General features: G+C 51.2%; 1 protein-coding gene across 1 annotated transcript in view; it reads left to right on the forward strand.

The window, feature by feature from the left end:
• The first annotated feature begins 12,481 nt into the window (after nt 1–12,481).
• TRABD2B (TraB domain containing 2B) overlaps nt 12,482–22,699 on the forward strand; it is a 232,687-nt gene continuing 222,469 nt past the window's right edge. Inside the window, exons 1-2 of the mRNA XM_068966341.1 lie at nt 12,482–12,583; nt 14,684–15,244. Coding sequence (XP_068822442.1) covers nt 12,482–12,583; nt 14,684–15,244 — 663 coding nt within the window. The remainder of the gene's footprint in view (nt 12,584–14,683; nt 15,245–22,699) is intronic.

A 22,699-nucleotide genomic window follows, 5' to 3' on the forward strand; every position in this document is an offset into this window, starting at 1 on the left:
CCCACTCCAGTATTCTTGGGTTTCCCTGGTGGCTCAGCTGGTAAAAAATCCACCTGAAATGCAGGAGACCTGGGTTCGACCCCTGGGTTGGGAAGATCCCCTGGAAAATGGAACCGCTACCCACTCCAGTAATCTGGCCTGGAGAAATCCATGGAATGTATATTCCATGGGGTTGCAGAAAGTCAGACACAACTGAGAGACTTTCACTGTCACAAAATCACTACAGATGGTGACTGCAGCCATGAAATTAAAAGATGCTTGCTCCTTGAAAGAAAAGCTGTGACCAACCTAGACAGCATATTAAAAAACAGAAGCCTCACTTTGCTGACAAAGGTCCATATAGTCAAAGCTACGGTTTTTTCAGTGGTCATGTACAGATGTGAGAGTTGGACCATAAAGAATGCTGAGAGCCAAAGAATTGATGCTTTTAAACCGTGGTGCTGGAGAAGATTCGTGAGCGTCTCCTTGGACTTCAAGGAAATCAAACCAGTCAATCCTAAAGGAAATCAACCCTGAATATTCACTGGAAGGAATGATGCTAAAGCTAAAGCTCCAACACTTTGGCCACCTGATGCAAAGAGCTGATTCACTGGGAAAGACTAAGGGCATAAAGGGAAGGGGGAAGCACAGGATGAGATGGTTAAATAGCACAACCAACTCAACGGACATTGACCTGAGCAAACTCTGGGAGACGGTGGAGGATGGGGAGCCTGGTGTGCTGAAGTCCATGGGATTGCAAAGAGCTGGACACAACTTAGTGACTGAACAACAATAACAAAGGTCAGTTCAGTTCAGTCGCTTTGCGACCCCATGAATCGCAGCACGCCAGGTCTCCCTGTCCATCACCAACTCCCGGAGTCCACCCAAACCCATGTCCATCGAGTTGGTGATGCCATCCGACTGTCATCCCCTTTTCCTGTCATCCCCTTTTCCTCTTGCCCCCAATCCCGCCCAGCATCAGAGTCTTTTCCAATGAGTCAACTCTTTGCATCAGGTGGCCAAAGTACTGGAGCTTCCGCTTTAGCATCAGTCCTTCCAAAGAGCACCCAGGGCTGATCTCCTTCAGAATGGACTGGTTGGATCTCCTTGCAGTCCAAGGGACTCTCAAGAGTCTTCTCCAACACCACAGTTCAAAAGCATCAATTCTTCTACACTCAGCCTTCTTCACAGTCCAACTCTCACATCCATACATGACCACTGGAAAAACCATAGCCTTGACTAGACGGACCTTTGTTGGCAAAGTAATGTCTCTGCTTTTGAATATGCTATCTAGGTTTGTCATAACTTTTCTTCTAAGGAGTAAGGCAAGCATTAAATATTTGAGGAAGTTTGCAGGCCGGTGTTATCAGAGCCACTGCCAGCCTGAATTGTGCCTTGTGGAATCAAACATAGATGCAGCCCCTTGCCCCTGGATTTCACTGCCCACTAACCCCCTCAGCAGAGTGCCCTTGCGCAAGGCCCCACCCGCCCAAAGGCTCAGTGCAGTGGCTCTGGGTGCCACTCTTCCGTGGATACTCATGACCTCTTCCAAAAGGCATCTGTGTCACAGATGACTCACGCTCTTTCATAACTTCTTAGAAGAGCATGAAAGCATTTATCAAAGGAGAGGAGATATTTTAGAAGACTCTTGCTATCAATATAATTAATAATCATCATAAAAGTAACATCCATGCCCTTGACAGTACACAAAGCACTTTCACATCCAACAGCTTGATCCCCACAACACACCTGTGTGCTATGTGTTGCTATTGTTCTTATTTCACAGATGAGGAAATTGAGGTCTCAGGGATTAGGCTAGGAGTTGTGAAGCCTCTTCTTATACGGCATATAATTAAGAGTTATAAACTCTTAATTACCATATAAATGTATAAGCCTATTTGCACAAGCAACATTAGTCCTACAAGGACCCACAAAAAAGGGAAAAGCTGCAAGTCACTCGGTGTTCCTAGGTTTACTTGACCATCAGTAACCCCACTTAACCCACTCTTCACTCCGCTTGAGTCCTTGTTGACAATCTCAGTAACATCTTAGGTCAGTCTGGGCCTCTCATTCTAATGAAGTCCAACCTTTGACCCATTTTGAAAGGCCTCTTGGCTTGTTGTTTTTGTTACTTAGTTGTTAAGTCGTATCAAACTCTTTGCTACCTCATGGACTGTGGCTCCTCTATCCATGGGATTTCCCAGGCAAGAAAGCTGGAGTGAGTTGTCATTTCCTTCTCTAGGGGATCCTCCCAACCCAGGCATCGAACCTGCATCTCATGCATTGCAGGCAGAACCACTTTACTGCTGAACCACCTACGAAGCCCCAGTCTCTTAGCTATCCTCCTATTAAGACACTCCTCAAAAATGGCTCTACTCTTCACAACCCTCTCCTCTCAAGTCCTGGGGATGCCACTTCTGGATACTGTCTTAAGGCAGCCTTCATCTATTGATCCCTCCTGGTTGCGGAATATCAACTACTTTGTTTCCAGTGGTCTTTTCAGCTGTAGAGATGGGTTACATTGAGTCATCCATGATCATTCCCAGGGTCTCCCTCATGAACAAAGGGTTAGATATCCAGTCAAGGGGCCAGAACTCAGTCTGGATCAGCATCCAGGGCTAGGGGCTGACCAGTGGCCCACGACAAGGCACTGATATTTCTGAGGAAGAAGTATTTCAGAACAGCTTTCTGAACTACTTAAAACATTCACACGCTTGCTGCCCACGCTCCTGTAATAACAGAGGAAACAACCTACAAGGATGGGACCCTCCATTATCTCTGGATCTCAAGCCTCTTACCTGCTCTAGTGCTTCTCAAGGACTCCTCCACGGAGCCCTTCTCGCTCTGGGAGCCCCCCTCACTAGCTTTCAAAAGCGCGTCTAAACCAGCTTTTAAAAATGTAGATCAGAGTCCAAAAGACTGTTCTATACATCTGTGTCTCTTTTGCTGTCTCGCATACAGGGTTATCGTTACCATCTTTCTAAATTCCATATATATGCGTTGGTGGGAGAGGGAGAGGGTGGGATGATTTGGGAGAATGGCACTGAAACATGTATAACATCATATATGAAACGAATCGCCAGTCCAGGTTTGACGCATGATACTGGATGCTTGGAGCTGGTGCACAGAGACGACCCAGAGGGATGGTATGGGGAGGGAGGAGGGGGAGGGGGTTCAGGATGGGGAACACGTGTATACCTGTGGCTGATTCATGTTGATGTATGGCAAAACCAATACAATATTGTAAAGTAATTAACCTCCAATTAAAATAAATAAATTTATAAAAATGTAGATCAGATTGTGTTGCTTTCTTTAAAGGCCTCCTATGGTTTCTTGGGCTTCCTTGGTGGGAATGCCTGCAATGCAGGAGATCTGGGTTCAACCCCTGGGTCAGGAAGTTCCCCTGGTGAAGAGAACGGCAACCCACTCCTGTATTCTTACCTGGAAAATCCCATGGATGGAGGAGCCTAGCGGGCTCCAGTCCACAGGGTTGCAACTGACACACTCAGACATGACTGATCAATTCACACACACACACACACACACACACACACACACACACACACACACACACGCACACACACACGCGGTTTCTTAGTCAAGCTGGAATTCCAACTCCTTACTTTGACCTTCAAACCCTTCCTTCGCCTGGCCCCTCCCACCTCCCTGATGCGCTCTCTTAGAATCTCCCCCTGGTGCAGGCAAGCTTTGCTGGAGCCTTGTTTCCTGAGCACACTGAAGTGGGCCCTCCCTCTGGGCTTTGTGAATGGTGGTCCCTCTGCTGGGAATGCTCCTCCCTCAGCTCCTCTCACAGCAGACTCCTCAGCATCCACGAGGCACACTCTCTCCCACTGGCCTCGGTTACTTCTTTATCGCTTTTCTTCATGAGCTAGAAAGTAAGGCCATTGTGGGTAGATCTCTGCCTATCTTGTTCACCAGCGCTTTAGCATCGATTCGACTCTCAGCACATATGTCACAGTAACGGATGGCCAGATCCTCTTTCCCTCTTTATAGGAGTCGCCATCCTTGCCATGCTCCAGGTGCTGGAGCCGGTACATGAATTTTGTTCAGCTTGTGTCAGCCTCTGGGGTCACCCTGCCATGGTTCAAACCTGGCTCTGCCATGGACTGGCTGGGGGATTCTGATCAAGTCTGGGGCTCCAATTTCCTAATCTGTACTGCTGTGTTTAGTTGCTCAGTCATGTGGGACTCTTTGCGACCCCATGGACACCTTGGTAGTCCGCCAGGTCCACAAGGGATTCTCCAGGCAAGAATACTTGAGTGGTTGCCATGCCCTCCTCCAGGGGATCTTCCCAACCCAGGGATCAAACCTAGATCTCCTGCATTGCAGGTGGATTCATTACTGTCTGAGCCACCAGGAAAGCCCAAGAATACTGGAGTGGGTAGCCTATCCCTTCTGCAGAGGATCTTCCCTGCCCAGGAATCAAACCAGTCTCCTGCATTATAGGCGGATTCTTTACCAGCTGAGCAACCAGGGAAGCCCTAGGTATCTAGCATAATCAAATTCAGAGAGACAAAGTAGAATGTCAGCTGACAAAGGCTGGAGGGAGGGAAGAATGGAGTTGCCCTTTAATGGATACAGAGTTTCTGTTTTGCCAAGAGGAAAAGAGTTCTGGAGACTGGTTGCACAACACTATGACCACCGAACAATGGGGATTTGAACTGCTCAGATCCACCTATATGCAGGACTTTTCCGTAGTCAATACTGTAAAACCACATGATCTGCGGTTGGCTGGATCCCTGAATGTGGAGCCATGGATAAAAACCGATATTATACTCAGATTTTCAACTGCCTAGAGGGGTGGCACCCCTAAGCTCTACATTGTTTAAGGGTCATCTGTACTTACTGCTCTAGAACCATGTACTAAAAGATGGTGAATTTTGTTATATGTGTTTAAGTGCAATAAAAAATGCAGTCATGACCAAATCACCCATGCACGCTCAGGAGCTAACGTCTGAATCGCCACTGTTCGAATCATCAGGGTTCAGACAATCAGCATTTCTCAAACTGCTGTGATTCAGCCTTTGCCAGGAATTATTAATTGAAATTTTTAGATGTAATTTTTTGTTGTCATCTAGTTGCTTGGTCATGTCCAGCTCTTTGTAACCCCCTAAGGACCGTAGCCCACCAGGCTCCTCTATCCATGGGATTTCCCAGGCAAGAATATTGGAGTGGATTGTCATTTCCTTCTGCAGGGGATCTTCCCGACTCAGGGATTGACAGGTGGGTTCTTAACCACTGGCCACGGGAAGACCATCCTGTGCACTTGAGGATGTTTAACAGCACCCCAGGCTCTGCCTACTAGATGCCAGTGGCACCTTCCCAATTATGATAACCAAAAATATCTTCAGATATTGCCAAATGTTCCTCTAGGGGCAAGAAGGGTCAAACCATTTGCAATAAGGCATATACTTTTACACCTATTGACAGATATGAAACTGGAAGTTCGCAGAGTTTAAATAAATTGCCCAAGGCCTTAGTGCTGCCACGTGGGCAGCAAGGATTCAAAGCCCCATCTTCTTGGTCCAACAGCACATGTTCTTCCTTCCAGCTCACTGCACTAGGGGCTTGAGCCCGCCTTCCCTCACCCTGGTCGGCTCACACACTCACAGATCTGTGCTAATTACACAGCTATGTAAAACGTTATATGTGGTTTGTTATTTTATATCCAGGAACATGGTCCACAGCCTTCATTACATAAAGCAGCTGTGTGTATACTTGGGGTCTAAGTGCTATTTAGTGGTCAGCTCGATGGGGTATTTTGTTTCAAGCATCACATTTCTCTTCTCCCTTTCCATACTTCTACTAATGCCTAAATGGAGGGCTAGAGCCTCAGATGGCTCGGGCTAAAGAGAAAGGCAAAGGTTTCCTAGATGACAAATGTCCCACTGTCCTAATGAGATCAGGAGACAGCTGAGGATGTGCCACGTGTGGTGTGAATGTGTCCCCCAGTGACCGTGTGTGTGTGTTCACAGATGCACCCAGTCTGGCTCAAACACCTTCCACTACCTTCCCACGGGCGTCTTAAAGGAAGGGAGTGGTTCAGCAGCAAGAACCAGGCAGTCTAGAACTTCAAATTATCAGCTGTGTTACTTGAATACGTCATATGTCTCCTCTGAGACTCAGTTTCCTTGTCTTTAAAATGGAGGTAAAAATACTTGTCCCACAGTGTTGCTGAGATCCTTTAGATCAGTGGTCCCCAACTTTTTTGGCACCAGGGACCAGTTTCGTGGAAGACAATTTTTCCATGGACCTGGATCAGAGGGATGGTTTTGAGATGAGTCAAGCACACTGCATTTATTGTGCACTTTACTGCCATTATTATCACTCAGCTCCGCCTCAGATTACCAGATTCTGGAGCCTGGGGTCCCCCGCTTTAGATGAAGAGTCTGGCACATAACTGGTCTACGATAATCCCCAGCTCTTACTCCCCCTTCACTTGCAGAGACCTGGTCCATATCACCCCATCCCCGCTACAACCCATTCTCAACATCACCCCTCTTCTTCAGCCAGAATGTCCTAGCCCCTGACCCTCCTCTGCCTCTTCGCTTTCATCATCCCCCTTAACTGGGTTGCAAACAAGGCTCTTTTCACCTATTTAAATCCCATTTTCCTCTACAGCTGAATGCAAATCCCATGCCTCCTGGTTTAATACCCATGACCTTCCAGTTCTCACTGGCTTTTCCTGAACTTTTACGATTACTACATGATTCACCTGGCACTGAAATGCATTTTAACTAGTCACCTGAATAATTTTTGTGTTGTTCAACAATTGCAAGTAGCCAGAGGTCAGGACTGTATTCCTTCATGCCTGCAGACATGAGGACCCATAACTATTTGTGAGTTAACACAGTCAATGCAGATCATTTTTCTTCCATCACTGATGGCTGCACACAAAAGGCTGTGAATGCATCGCTTCAGGAACCTGACATGTTCACTACCCTCAGTTAGCACAATTTATGGAGAACAGCCCAAGACGATCGCATCCTCTGAAGGGCAAGATGAACGGCTTTCCAAGGTCATACATGGCCCTTCCCGGTGCAGTCTTATTTCTGATCCTCCCCAATGGTTCTCAAGTTCTAGCTTATGGCATTCCCAGTAAGCCAAACACTTATACCTCCTTGCCTTTGCGCACACTGTTCCCACTGTCTGAAATGACCTTGCATTCCTCACACTCCCTGTCCAAATACTGCTCATCCTTAGAGATCAACTCAAACATCATCTTCTCAGCAAGACCTTTGCTGGCCTCCTCCCTCCTAAGCCTGACTTTCTTCTCTCCTAAGGTTGCTGCTCTCCCTCAGCCCCCATCTGTTTCGCAAAGTGCCATTTGTGGGTACCTCTGTCTCCCTCCCTGGGTGGCAAGCTCCCTGAGGACAGGACTCTGGGCTGATTCCTGTGTCCTGCTCCCCCACTGGGCCAGATCTAGCAGAACTTTCTGTTTTTAACGAACACCATCTAATCTGGTGAGCCTGCTCCTCGGTTGCACTTCTGTGGTGTGCATTTCCCCACTCCTGTGAGAGAATGAACACACTTTTGGAATTATCTCAGCCTCTGCCTTTTTTCTGGTTCTTTCTACCACTCTAGTGTATCGAGCACTACTGATCCCCGCATGGTCTCAGAATCCTCTTTCTGTCTTTCCCATCTCCCAAGGACATCATGACCTTCAACGATTAACTTCCAACCCACTAAGACCAGGGTAAGGGCACTTTCCTGGTGGTCCAGTGGCTAAGACTCTGTGCTCCCTGTGTCTGAGGCCCGGGTTCTACCCCTGGTCAGGGAACTAGATCCCACATACTGCACATGCTGCAACTAAGACTTGGCTCACCCAAATAAATAAAAATATTTTTTAAAAGACTGGGGAAGACAGAGCTTGGGCGTGGGTAGAAGTAGGGCACATCTGAGACAGAGCTGGAGCTGGGAGTCAGGCCATGCCACATCCACTGGAAAATACCAGTGTGGCCCACGACCAAGGCTATGGCTGGACGAGAGGGCAGCCCTCTGGCTCAGAGCAAAGCTTCTCCTTTGGTCCAGCCCAGCAGGGGAGCCCCTGGCCTCCCTGCCTGAGAGGCGCCCTTCAACAGGATTGGGGCTCCTGGATCTGCTCAAGAGGCAGACTTTGTTGGTTTAGTTCCGCTACAAGGCTTCTGTTTCTGCCTCAGCTGCTACAGCCTTCAGATTCCTGGTACCCACCTGATTGAACAACTCAATTAAAATGCAATCAAAGGAAAGTGGGCCGGATATGACCGGGGAGAGAAGGCAGGCATCTGAGTCCACTGCCTGCCTCCTGAGCCCTGTGCCCCTTCCCATCCTACCTACAGGTCCCTGGGCAGGCAGTGGCATGGACCTCTGGACTCAAGTGTTGGGCACAGAAGACCCTTAAAGGTCTCTGATCCCTGTGCTGTTCATCTTGATGACTGGGCAACTGAGGTCTAGCCAGGACAGCTCCACCACCTGAAGCCACTCAGGGAGAGGTTAGCAGAAGCCTGTGGAATCTCTAGGACTTTAAAGATAGCTCATATGCTCACCATATACCAGGTGGGGGAAAAAACTGTTTGAAAACACAGAAATCCCTATTCTTGGGGACCACCCTCTCCCGGGGCCTCAAACTAGTTTGTTCTTCTTTGGGAGTAACAAGTTTATGGAAATAACTCACATACCATACAATTCACCCATTTAAACTATACAATATACTGGGTTTTTTAGTATACTCACAGAGTTGTGCAACCATCACAACAATCTATTTTAGAATAGTTTCATTATTTTCCAAAGAAATACAGCTCGCTTTAACCACGGTCCTTTCTCCCCACCGACCTCCATCTCTGCATTCCTCCTTGGCTGAAGCAACCACCAATGGACTCTCTGCCTCTATATACATGCCTGTTCTGGACATTTCATATAAGTGGGATCATATTATATATATGCCTTTTTGTGACTGGCTTCTTCTATTTAGCATAATCTTTTCAAGATTGAGCCATACTGCAGCATGTATCACCACTTCATTCTTTTTTATGGCCAAATAGTATTCCGTTGTATGACCCGACCACATTTGGTACAGCCACTCATCAGTTAACGGACATTTGGGTTAGTTCTCCCTTTTAGCTATTTTGAATAGTGCTACTATCAACATTTGTGTACAAGTTTTTGTGAGAACAGGTGCTTTCTGTTTTCTTGGCTAGGTACCTAGGAGTGGAAAAACTTGCTTCTTCTTGCATCTCGTAATAGTATCAGTAACCATACATACCGGTGAGGATCCTCAAGTGTTATTGTACACCCTGACTCAGAAAAATAGTGAGGGCAAGAAATGGGGTGAAGCAAGAAAGGCACAGAGAAGTTGATTGTTTTGACCTGGTCACACAGCCACAGTAAAGGACCATGGAGGAGGAAGTCATAACTGGCTCTCATGATAATTAGCCAATGAAACGTTCATAATTTTAGCAAAACATTCCCGGAACATTTTAAAAACTCATACACATAGTCACGTGCACCATCACTTCAACTACATGGGTTCCTTTGAATTTCATCATGTCCTTTGTTACCTACAACTTGTGCTCTAGGTCCCTGTGAAGACCATCACACGCACTCTCAGTGGAATTAAATCCTCCTCCCACTCCCCAGGCTTTTCACCTCATCCTCGCCGCAGGGAGTGCTGACTTTGCAGGGAGTTTTGGAGCCCCGAGGAGTGGAGGCTCTTTTAAGGCCTCTTTGGTCACAGCTGCAGGTCTCAGAGCTCTGTGTGTGGGAAGCACGGAGCCTCGCTGTTCTCTCACACCGTCCGGACCCTTTGGCCTGATCTGCATCTGTCACCAGAGGTGTGCACAGAAAAGAGTCGAGGCGGCTTTGACACCCAGCAGGTGGAACAAGATGAAACTGCCCACCGTCATTATTTCTGACCTTCAGAAATGACAATCTCAGGTGAGTCAGCCTGGAAGTTTCTGGCAGCCCCTCCTTACCCTCTCGGTTCCCCACCAAATATCCAGGTCCTGAGCTCCAGAAACTTTTCAGCCCCTGCAGCCCAGTGGGTCTTCCCTGCTCAGCTTCTAGACTGGCCATTCTCCAGCTGCTCTCACTGCTGCCTGAAGCTGTGGGAGGCATGGGAGAGCCAGGAGTCTGGGGCCCTCTCCACTCACTCCCCTTCTATCCAATGATCTGTCTACCTTCAGCTTGACCCCTCCACTCCAGGCTTCCTAAAAGCATATCGGCCCCAGCCACCTTCTACTTCAAGTCTTGCAATGATTCCCCATCACCTAGTACATACCAAGGGGAAGGCAATGGCACCCCACTCCAGTACTCTTGCCTGGAAAATCCCATAGACGGAGGAGCCTGGTAGGCTGCAGTCCATGGGGTCGCTAAGAGTCAGACACGACTGAACGACTTCACTTTCTCTTTTCTCCTTCATGCACTGGAGAAGGAAATGGCAACCCACTCCAGTGTTCTTGCCTGGAGAATCCCAGGGGCAGGGGAGCCTGGTGGGCAGCCGTCTATGGGGTCGCACAGAGTCGGACACGACTGAAGCGACTTAGCAGCAGCAGCAGTATGTACCGAGTACAACACCTGGCCAAAGGACACAACTTAAGTTCTTACCACTGGGTTTTTGCTCCAGCCATGCCTAACTGCTAGCAGTCCCCTGCAGGTACCCGTGCTCTCCCACCTGCTCCTTTACTCAGCTACCCCTGACTTACCCTTCAAGACCACTCCCAGGAGTCTTCCCTGAGCCCTGAGGCTGAATGAGGACACTTTTCTCTCTGTTCCCATTTCTCTGAGCTTCTGCCTCTCCTGGCACTTACCGTCCATATTTTAATTACCTGTTTGCATGTTTCTCCCCATCTACCCTCCTCCATAGGCTGAGGGCTCTGACAACTTCACCTCATTCTTCCTCCAGTTTCTATCCTCAGGCTAGAAAGAGTCAGTGAACTCTTCTTAACATAAGTAAGCAGTGGTGCCCATGACTCAGTTTCCCTCTTGGCTGGAAACCATCCAGAGGCTTGGGTCTTGCCTCTTGGCCTTTTCATTTGCCTCTCCAGAACTGAAGGAGGCTGGTTTTAAGGGCTCTTTCAACTTTTAAGGTCTAAGGAACTGGGATATTGATACTCACCCTTGCAGGACCCCTCACCAGGATCCTGTGTGGTACAAAGATATAGATGGAGAAAGCTGTTTAAACGGTTTAAGTCTGAGGAAATTTTGAGGAAGATCGTTTTGTTGTTCTGTTTTAATGCAACTAGTGTCCGCAGAACACCTACTAATCACGTGCCAGCACTGGGAACAGGGGTATGATACAAAGTTGTAGATACCAGCTTCCGGGGATTTCCTCTGAGTGCTGCCTTCCAAGAGCCAGTCTGGGAGCGCCGACCCCGTCTTGTCCGTCTACTCTCTAGCTGTTTACGGCTCCAGGACCTGTCTGGTCCATGTGCCCACGTTTGCCTCTCCCCGGGCCAGTGGAGTCCAGAGCGGAGCGGATTGAAGTTGGCCCTTCGGCTATCGGCCCAGGCGCCCTCTGGCGGCCGCGCGCGGAAGCTGCGGCCCGGAGCGGAGCTGGCGAAGGGAGGAGGGAGGGAGATCGAGGAGGAGGCGCGGGCAGGGGAGGAGAGGAAAAAGTTGCGCTGGGAAGTTTGGAAAGTTGGGAAGTGGCTGCTGCGGGCTTCGCCTCCCTCCGCGCGTGTGTATGAGGGAGCGAGCGAGGGAACAGGAGAGGAGCGAGCGAGCGCCTGCCATGCCCATCAGACCCCGCCTCGCCGCGCCCGGGCGCAGAGCTCGCCCGGACTCCCTGCGGCCCGGCCCGGCCCGGCGCGGCCCCGGCCCCCCGCCCCCCGCGCCGGGTCCTCCCCTCCCCCCGCCCCGGCGGCCCCAGCCCCCAGCCCGGCCCGGCTCCGCGCCGCTCTCCCGCCCTCCTCTCTCCTTCCCTCCCGGCCGCGGAGCAGCATGGCGGAGCCCGGGCAGCGGCCGCACGGCCGCCCGCCGCCCCTCTGAGCCCCGCTCGGGGGCCACCGGGCGCCCCAGACCCGACCCCCGCCTCCGCCGCGCCCGCCGCCGCACTTGTCCCACCGCGCGCCCCCTGGAGCACCGCGCACCCCTGGGACCCTTGCGCGCCCCGGGTCCCCAGCATAACCCCGGGTCCTCGCGCGCCCGCCGTCCCGGTACTGCTCCGGGAACACCGTGCACCCCTGGACCGCGACGCAGCTCCGGGACCTCCGCGCGTCCCGGGACCCCGGCGCGCTCTCACAGCCCCGGGGCTCGTCCAAGCGGGCGGCGCGCCCCGGTGAGGGGGCCCCGCCCCAGAGGATCCCCCTCTTACAGCAGGCGGAGCCCCGCCCCAAAGGGACCCCCGGGTCCGGCAGGGACATCCAGCCACGCCCCAAAGGGCTCCCGGCATCCCGCGTCCGGAGCCCCGCGCTGCGGAGGAACCTCTGTGCCCAGCCGGGGGCTGCCTGCCCCGCCGAGGGGGCGCCTCCCAGGACGGTCCCCCGCGCCCCGCAGGCCCGGCAGGATGCACGCCGCCCTGGCAGGGCCGCTGCTCGCCGCCCTCCTGGCCACCGCCCGCGCCCGCCCGCAGCCCCCGGACGGAGGACAGTGCCGGCCGCCCGGATCGGTGAGCGAGCGCCCGCCCGGCCACTCTCCCGGCCGCCCGGCCACTCCAGCCCCGCGGGGACGATGGTTTGGGGGTCCTGCCTTCCGCACCCACTTCGGCCCACCCGCTCCACCTCTCCGCTCCGGGCGCTACCTCGGGCGCCCCGCCCTGGCTTCTGCCGCCCGAGCTCCTGTCCCGTGCTGGGAACCGAGTTGGGGCGCTCCCTCTCCAGCTCCTTCCCCACCCGCTGACGCTCTCGGGCTCTCCTCGGACTTTCGGTCCCGCTTGGAACTTTCCTCTCTGTGCCCTTTTGGACTCCCCTCTTACTTTGATCCCGTCTTTACCCTCTGGTTCCTCTCTTCCCACTTCTGACACTGTTTCTGCCGTTCCTTGCCTTTCTCTTCTCTGCCCCTTCCTCTCGTTCACACGCCCAGACTCCTGGCAAGCTCCCCTCTCTCTCTTGACCCCCGCCGGTGACCTCAGGCAAACTTTGCATCTCTAGCCCAGGCCCCAGCACCCACGCTCCCAGGTGCCCCCGGTTTCACGAAAAGGATGAAGATTCCAGAGGAGAGGAAAAGAAAGTGCCAGGACATGCTGGCCTAATATTTCTTTGGGGATTGAGTAATTACTAGGTTTCCTAATTTTCCTTCCAAACTAAGGAATCCCTTGATTTCCCTCAGTCTTTCTCCCTCGAAGTGTAAACTAGTGCCTTGAAAATAACCCTGGTTTGGAGACCAGGGAGCAGGAAACCGTCTGTAAGGTCCTCACTGGCTGCCCAGTTAGTTGACCTTGGGCAAGGTGCACCTCCAGCGACCTGACTTGTATGGAAACAGGGAGCTTGGTGACAGGCAGAGTCCTCAGTGCCAGTCTCTCACCAGGATGCTGAGATTTACATTTGTTGACTGTTGGTAAAGTAAGGTACTATTCCCTTTCCCCACCCCAACAGATACTTTTCTTTTGTACTAGAATCAGGCAGAAAAAATTTTATGAGTTGACGGAAAGCTTGCAGGTGGTGGCTGGCAGTGGATGGTCCAAGGGGTGTTCCAGGGTCGATGGCAGTGATGGTTCGGAGGATGTTCCTGGGTGGACAGTGACTTTGCCTGAGAGACAGGAGAGGCCCTTTCTCATGTCCCTTGACCCCTGGACCTAAACTGGATTGGAGAAATGACCCATGTCTTCACGACCCTCCTTCATCTCTACACACACACACACACACGCGCGCGCGCACACACACACACACACACACACACACACATACATTCCTCTTCAGAGCCTAGGTGACGGCAGACAATTGGACTTGGAGCCCAGGTACACCTTTTAAAGGGAGGAGCCTGGAAAGCATGTACATTTCTTGGGACTAATTCTGTGGAATCTTTCCCTCCCAAACCAGGGCCTGAGACTTTACTTAGCCTGCAGGTTTTAAAGCACTTTCTCATCTGTGGTTTCAGCTGGTGGAGCAGAGTAGCTGACACCCCAGACCTGCCCTCCAAAAAGAAAACTGCATCCGCCCTGCTGAATGGGGAAGTAGCTGTTTAAATAGGCTATTTTTAATAGGTGTTCTGCTTTCAAAGTGCTCTTGGCGTGTATCTTCTAATGGTTGGATTTAAAAGTTATATGACTTCCTCCCTTCTTGCCAGAGCAGGACTCTTGGTCCCCCTCTCCCCACCCTCCACATGAAACACCGCCGGTGAAGGTTTGGCTTGGCCAAGATTAAATATTCTCAGGTGGTGTGGCAGTCTTTGGCACTCACAGCTAGAGCCAATCATAACGCGAGCTTCCTTCACTGCCTTCACTCCTTCTGAGCCTGGCACTGCTCTCTGGGCTTATTTACATAGATTGTGTCTTTTCATCCTCCCAACAATCTTTGAGGTGGCTGCTCTCAGCTCCCATTTTACAGATGGGGAAACTGAGTCTGTGGGAAGTGAAACAGTGTGCTTAAGATCATACAGCCAAGACAGGCCAAAGCCAGGATTTGAATGTGGGTCTCAGTTTCCAAAGCCCTTGGTCCTTCCCATCGCCCTAGGTCGGTCTCTGTCTTCTATCTGTTCTAACCTTCTAACCTCTGTTCTAACCTTCTGCTGGCTTCAGCCTAACGGCCTTCCTTCACCTCTCCTTCTGCAGCAGAGGGACCTGAACTCCTTCCTGTGGACTATTCGGCGTGACCCCCCGGCCTATCTGTTTGGCACCATCCATGTCCCCTACACCCGCGTCTGGGACTTCATCCCGGACAACTCCAAGGCAGCCTTCCAGGCCAGCGCCCGCGTCTACTTTGAGCTGGACCTGACCGACCCCTACACGATCTCAGCGCTGGCCAGCTGCCAGCTGCTGCCGCACGGGGAGAACCTGCAGGACGTGCTGCCCCGCGAGCTCTACTGGCGTCTGAAGCGCCACCTGGACTACGTGAAACTGATGATGCCGTCATGGATGACACCTGCACAGCGGGGCAAGGGGCTCTACGCCGACTACCTATTCAACGCCATTGCGGGCAACTGGGAGCGCAAGAGGCCGGTGTGGGTGATGCTCATGGTGAACTCGCTCACGGAAACCGACGTTCGCTCCCGTGGTGTGCCAGTGCTTGACCTTTACCTAGCCCAGCAGGCTGAGAAGATGAAGAAGAGCACCGGGGCCGTGGAGCGCGTGGAGGAGCAATGCCATCCGCTCAATGGGCTCAACTTCTCCCAGGTAAGCACGGGGCACCTGGGTCCCAGAGCCCAGCCGTTCCCATGTGCCTTCCTCCTCTCCCCAGATTGCCTTCCTCCTGCGGCCAGATCCTGTCCTTGCCTTAAAGGGAGAGGATCTTTCGAGCTGTGGGGCAGCTCTTGGCTGCCTTTGTGGTGGTATGAAGACAGACTGGTGTGTGCTGGACTTGGGGGTGAGAGTTCAGGTGTTTGCTTCTGTCTCAGTGTGCTACCTGGTGGGGATATATACACTCCCCACCTGCTGTGCCTGCCCGAGAAGAAAGAATTTCCCTCGGAGCATCACAGTGATGAGAAACAGAGAGAGTTGCCAGTTTGCATCTGACTTTCCCTGAGGCCCTGGGGTTTCAAGAGCAGGAGGCTGTCCTGAGGCCATTGGGAGGATGCATCTGGGCAGCCGTTGTGTGTGTGTGTGTGAGTGTGTGTGTGTGTACGTGTACGGAGGACACATAGAGGGAGATGTGCTTCCTGGGGTTGCGAGGCAGGAGAGGTGCAATGGACCTGGGGTCTGGTGGCCCTGGCTTGCAGGTTGAGGTTAAGAGCTGCCAAATTTCCCAGGGTCTCTACAAAACTCCATGTACCCCTTGGACCGCCTCCCTAGGCTGAGAAAGTCAGCAAGGAGAGTTTGGGGGTTAATAACTTCAGAGAGATGTGTTCACTTCAAGGTTGACAGTTCTGCTTTCTGAACCTCAGGCATGGGGGCAGGGAGGAGGGTGGAGCTTATCCAGCAAAGTGTCGTTAAAAGCCCTGTCTCCATGGGCAGAGGTCACTCACAACTCACTGGCCCCAAACTCAACTCTGAGGCCCTGGGAACAATGAGTTCACATCTGTGCCTTGAGAGGGGCTGTCAATCCCAGAACAGGCCCTCCGAGTCAGGGGTTGGTGGCTCTTGTAAGCAGGACCCTAGGCAGGGCCCCGGGCCCATGCCCTAAGTGAGGCGTGGTCCCCAAGACATGCTTTTCCAGGAAGGAGCCAGCCCGGTAGATTGGCTGGACTACAAGCTCTGCTGCTGGAACCAGACCTGCTTGTGCTCCCGGGATGCTGCAAGCTCTTCACCAGGGAAACAGGAGCAGAAACTGATCCCCCTTCAGAGATCTCTGCTTTTGTTTTTCCAGGGGAAATGCAATATTGTCCCCAGGGAGGTAAGAAGCCAGATTGATTTGCCGGCCAAATGAAAGGCGGGTTTGTCGGTTCTCCTGCTGGCTCTCCCATAATTGTGGAGTCCTTCCCCAGAGGGCCCGGTGGCAGGAATATTGGGGCAGTTAGTCACGCCCCGCAGGGTTCTGACTATGCCTGACTCCTTCTCCGCGGGGAAAAATCCTGTGCATTCTCTGGCCCAGTGCTGATTCCTCTGAACGTACCGGCTCACTCCCTCTGAAGTGACTTTTCCCTTGCTAGCCTCAGGAGCTGATATTATCTGTGTTAGGCTCCCCGGTGCTCACCACCCATCTCATTTTGGAGACAGGTTTGTGGGAGGCCTCTCTGTTCAGAGGCCTCATGTCTGGCCTCGATGTCTTTTTTTAGGCCGGGAAGGTGGGCGACCCACCGTCCCTCTCAACACCCTCTTTGTACCAACCACAGAGGAATCTGACCAAAGCCTAAGGGAGCACACAGACCCTCTGGTTAAACAGCCCCTGGCTTTAATCTGTCTCTCTTAAAACAACAAAACTATCTTTCTTCGAGGTCTGGAAACACTGCTGTGCAACCAAAGGATGGCTCTGGTAGGTTGAAAACATTTGCTGGAAAGCATGTGAGGTTATGTTTTAGGAAAAGTTCCTGAGAGCCATTCATCGGCCAGCAAGAAGCCCGCTGACAGTCTCCAAAGCCCATGTTTGAAGATCAAACAGACTCAAATTTCTGGTTTCAAAAATGCACCCACCCCATCACCAGCCTGGGCTGTCTCTTAAAATTGTTCTTGGGTCCAGCTCCCTGAGAGGGCTGCAGGAAGCAAGTCCTGAACAAAAGAAAACAGGACTCCTCTCGGTTCCCTAATCTGCACACCCTTCACCACCTGCCAGAGTGCCTGACCTCGCCAATTTGTCCTGTTATCATTTTGGAGCGAGGTGATGAAATCTCTCCTCCATACTCGTGGGCAGGCATGGGCTAACTGGGAAGGGAGCGATTCCAGAGCCTGGGCAGATGGAGTTGTTAGGGATCCCCAACCCAAAAGTCAGAAATGCAACAACAGCCTTCTCAGTAAAATTGTATGCACGCGTGCACAGTTTGATATGAACATCTGTGATGCATTATTGTACTGAAATATCTGTTAAGTGCATCAGATTTTTATTTTTTCTTTCCTCCCAGCATTACTGTTATTGCAAAATATTTGGGGAGGGGGTAGCAAAGAGAAGATGGTGAGGGAAAAAAAAGCTTGAAAAGAGTGCGTTTTGTTAAGACCTGGGATTTTAATTTTGATTTTAGTATTTCTCAAACTTCTTATATTTTCCTCTAGTCAGATTATACCACATTTCCCCTAGCTAAATGGAGAAAGAAAGCTATACCGGCTGAAGGTAGGACTTATGTAAAAGTTTCTTCCATCTTTGCACAGCATGCAAGATCAAACTTCTTGGCCCTGGTCTCTAATTTTAATATGAACTGAGCGCACTGAACCCAACATCATTGTGTGCTTGCTATGTGACCTTGAGCAAGTCACTTCCCCTCTCTGGCCCTTGTTTTTCCCATCTGTGAAATGAGACACCGGGATTAGGTCATCATTCAAGCCACTCAGCCCTGACATTCCATGGGACCATTATAATCAACTCCATGTGCCAGGCACCCTGCAGGAGGCTCTGCACGCTTTTTCATCTTGTCGGAATCTCACAACCCTATGACTTTCTTAGGTGGGCACTCCGAAAGCCTGGATGACTTGACCAAGGCCGCATGGAACAGAGCCAGTCTGCCTGACTTAAGGGAAGGACGCAATCCCCTTGCTGCCCTGGGTTGATTCCCGGGACGTCCTGCGTCTGGGTGATTCGTGTCTTGCAGTTCTTCCTTCAGTACTTGCTTTTGTACCCTTCTTTCCTTTAGGGTAAAGGGCTTAACAGTTTACTTCTTGGAGAATTTACCCTTGTAGAGAAATTATTTCCTTTGGCTCTGTGGCTGGAGCAGGGATGGTAAAGGCAGGTCCTCTAAAGATTTCTCTGATGTGTTTATAGGCAGCTCAGGATAGTGGGCTGAGGGATGGGAGTCTAGCTTCTAGGTTTCTGTCCCAGCTCTGGCTCCAAAGCCAATGACTTGTGTATAACTCTGGGGTTCTTGTTATCTATTGAATGGAACAGTAGTGACTAGCCTTTTTTTTTTTTTTTACAACTGAGCTGGTTTTGTGAGGATGTGAACCAACGTGACCTGTGGGGGGGTTGTCAGGAGGGTAAGAGGACTACCTAGACATAGGGCCCATGCTTGGGAAAGAGTCTGGGAGGCTTCAGGACAAGGAAAGAAGGCTGCATGGGAAGCATCACCTTCACCTGTTGGCACCTTCTTCCAGCAGCCATGCCCACTGCCTGTGCTTTGCTGAACAAAGTAAAGCTGGAGTAATAGGAGGGGGTGGTAGCCCCTGCACTCAGGGCCCGGGGGATGCCTGAGTCTCGAGTCTGGATCTTGTGACAATCTTGAGACCTGCCCATTTCAATCAGCTCTGCTGGCTGCCTCTGGGGATTGGTACCAGCTGCCCCGAATGCAGTGGACTGATTAGGGGACCTCTTTCTCCCTCTAGGGGGCCTCAGTGGCCCCCACTCAGTTCGGTGGAGGCACTGGATGAGGAGCCCTCTGAGTTATGTGGTTCTCCAAGGCAAGATGAAAAAAACAAGGACACTGCCATTCTGAACTTGGCTGTGATTTAACTCACACGCCGACGCTGTTCATCTAGTGTGTGTGGCTTGGGCGTGGCTGCCAAGGGTGTCCAAGATGTTTGTAAAATTCTACAGCCTCCTCTCAAAGGAGTTAGAAAGCCCAAAGTCATCATTTATTGAGCTGTGTCTCCATACAGGGCGCTATATTAGACCTCGTGATTACATCATCTCTAATCCTCCCAGAGATGTGACAAGGCCTGTCATTGTATCTCTTTTACAGACAATAAATTAAGGCTTAATAGGTTAAGTCATTCGGTTGTGATTATACAGCCAGGTCAGGCGGACTCAGGATTCAAGCGTGAGTGTGTCTGATGCCAGAGCATGTTTTTCAAGATTCCGAGAGCTGATGTAATTTTGTTTTTAACAGTCAGATGGCATTATCTGGTGATGTGTGTATTGTAATGCAGGGAGATCATCGTATCTTGCTAAAAAATAAAATAAAATATTAAAAAAATGTATTGAAAGAGATTATTGAAAAGTGCTGAAACTGATTTTCTCCCTGGCTTAGAAATTGGATCTGATTCTAAAATAGGAGTTCTTGCCTGGAGAATCCCATGGACAGAGGAGCCTGGAAGGCTACAGTTCATGGGATCGCAAGAGTTGGACACGATTTAGCGCACTATCTTTCTTTCTTCTAAAGGTTTGCCCAGCTTTCCAAGGGACCAAGGTGAAGACAGCACCCTTAACACAGGCTCGGCAACACAACTGAATAAAGGGTCTCCTTGGTTATAGCCAGAGGTCCTAGTCTATTAATACAGCTGAGGGAACGGCACGCATTATAGGATGCTTAAGTAGGATTTAGAGAGAGAATGAATGGTCAGAAACAATAATATGACCATCCCTGCTTCCCTTCCTTCGTCCAGCACTATGGAATGAATGAGTGAAGAAAGATGGCACAAGCCGCAGTGAAGAGCTCCCTCCTTGAATGTTAATGGTTCCTCACCATCCTACAAGGACACAAAATGTGGAGATAATGAAGCGGGCCGTGGAGTACAAAACGGGCTCCAGGCCTACCCTGTTTCTACCTTGGCCATGACTTTCGGCTTGTCCTGTCCCTCTCCGGGCCTAGATTGCCTGCTCTGTCCCGCAGTTTCCGGACCCGCCCAGTTCTGGGTTCTGTGTGCTCTTCTGCAGTCCTCGTACTTTGGAGGGGCTGGGCCACCCTGAGATTTCCAGGCTGAGTTCTCCACAGTTGGGAGGGGCTGGCCAGCTTGTCTGTGGTGGGCTGCTGCCTATACCTCATCTACTTGTGCTGAAGCCTGCTGGTTCCAGTGGGTGACCTGCTGCTTCTTGCTTCCAGCCTGTCAAGCGGATGGAGCCCCAGCCTGTCGTGGCGCAGTCTGGTGTACAGCTGCCCAGCCTTGCAGCCTGCCCTTCCCCAGGACTCCTCCCTCGCTGGCTCCCCCATTCATTCAGCCAGAGCATCTTAGTGTCAGCCAGGATAGTACGGGGAGCAGCCTGGATTTTTCCCCTGGGGAGTTTACTGCCAAGCCAGGGGCGATATCAATGCTTTCTTCTTAACAGCCGTGGAAACCGAGGCATGAAGAGCCTGTGTGTTAGTCTCCCCTGTGTCCTGCCTGCACGTCACCTTTCTGTTGCTGTCATACATTCCCATCTAATGGAACCCACCTCTCACTTCCCATCCTCCAAGAATGGCTGTTCCTACCCCCACCCCCACCCTCTGGGCCTCCGTGGCAGCTATAGCAGCAATAGCAGCAGTGACCTTTGGCCTCTCACGTCCATACCACTCATCCCTATTTGTGGCTTCCTATCAGATCCGTGTGCCCTCCCCAGATCGAAAGGGTAAGACACTTCTCTTAAGACCAGCTGGGCACCCCTAAGGACCTGCAACCATGCTGAGCCATCTTCTCCCCAGGGTCACCCACAGAGAGCCTCGGGGTCAGTGTTGGCTCTAAGCACAGGCTGGGCTAGTCCACACCTGTACCTGCAGATCCTGGCCTGGGAGCAGGCGCAGCCTGCAGCACCCACTGTGGCTCCCATCCCAGCCCTGTGGTCAGGAGCTGTTCAGCCAATATCTGTCACATGGTGTGGAAGTCACCCGGAGCACCCCCAAGGCCTGACCCCTAGACATGTGGACTCTCATTTTCTTTGTGTGCCCAGAGAGCTGTTTGCAAAGAGCCCCTGCCAGCACAGCAGGCTCTGTTCTTTTTTCTTTTTTCCCCTGACTTGGTTAATTTCAAACTTTAACATTCAATGTTATTAAGCTCAGAAGCAGACACATAGGATGGCTCAGGTCCTTCCATCAAAGGAGAGTGAGGCCATAAAGCCGGAGGTGTGACCAAGATGTCATGAAATATTCTTGTCTCTGAATCAGAAGTTCACAGCATGAAGTCTTCCTGATTTACAGAATCTCTGAGCTGGGACTTGGAGACTCAGGGAATCTAAGAATGGTGAAATCTTAGAACATTAGCCTCAGAGGCATTTTTGGACTCGAAGAATCTTCACATCGTGAAATCCTAGCCCTTTAGCTTTGAAGACTTTTCAGCTCATACACACAGACTTCTAACATCTTAGAGTTGGAAGGGACCAGTTCTCAAGAATTCCAAGAAGTCCCATCCTCAAACACAGTGATCTCCTCCCTACAAAGCCTCCCGCCCTCCCCAGGCCAAAAGCCTGACTTTGTGACGGAGATAAAAATGGGAGCGTGCCTTTGTTAATAGTTCCCATTTGGACATCTCTCAAAGCCAGGAAGAGGTCGCCTGGTAATGCAGCTTTCCGAGGGAGGAAACTGAAGAATAGGACGAGCCTGCAGCCAGCCAGCCAGGCGGCCGTGTTTCTTTCCCCCTCAAGTTTGCTTCTAAATATTATCCACTTCACTCCCTTTTATCTCCCATCACTGGCTCTCTGTCCGCCCACTTAATCCACAGGCAGCCGGTGGCCCAGCCTTCAGCTCTGCTCAGCGGCTGCCAAGCTGTCTGGCCTAGCTGCTCCTCCAGGATCCACAGGCTTTTAAATCTGCGCAGAATATCCGCTGGAACACAGAACGTTGCCCCAAGCTTGGAAATGCTGTTGCATGTGCTGGGCCCCCTCCCTCTGCAGGAATTTCCTTCTTTTCTCTCCTACTCCTGAATCCTCTGAGATCTCTAAGACTCAGCTCCATGCTGTACCTCCTCCAGGAAGTCTTCCCAGAATGCTTCTAAATCTCATCTGCTTGGGAGGACTTGAGGCAAGCTTTTCTCTGATGATGCAGCCACGTCTATTCTTTCCCTCTGTGAAACGTGTGATGGCATTTTATGATATTCTTTCACCACTTAGATATTTTACATTCTATTGTGATTATTACTGCGGCTGTCTTTTCTTTCCTAATCAACCCAGCTTCAAAACCTAGCTCAAAATATGCTCAAAGTTGATTACAAAATGAGACTGGATGTTTTCCAGTTCTGAAGTTGGGGCCCTGTGTTGTATCCTGTGGTTGAGGTGTTGGCAGCTCTGGATGCTAACAGGAGGCTGAGTGTTGGCCTCTGGATTCACAGAAAGCCTCAGACTGCCCACCTGAGACATGGAAGCAGTTCAGTGCTATCGCTAATCCTTTGGTGGGGACTCTATGACACCACAGGTCACTGTTGAATGTC

The sequence above is a fragment of the Capricornis sumatraensis genome, chromosome 2, assembly GCF_032405125.1.
Source record: "Capricornis sumatraensis isolate serow.1 chromosome 2, serow.2, whole genome shotgun sequence".
NCBI lineage: Eukaryota > Metazoa > Chordata > Mammalia > Artiodactyla > Bovidae > Capricornis > Capricornis sumatraensis.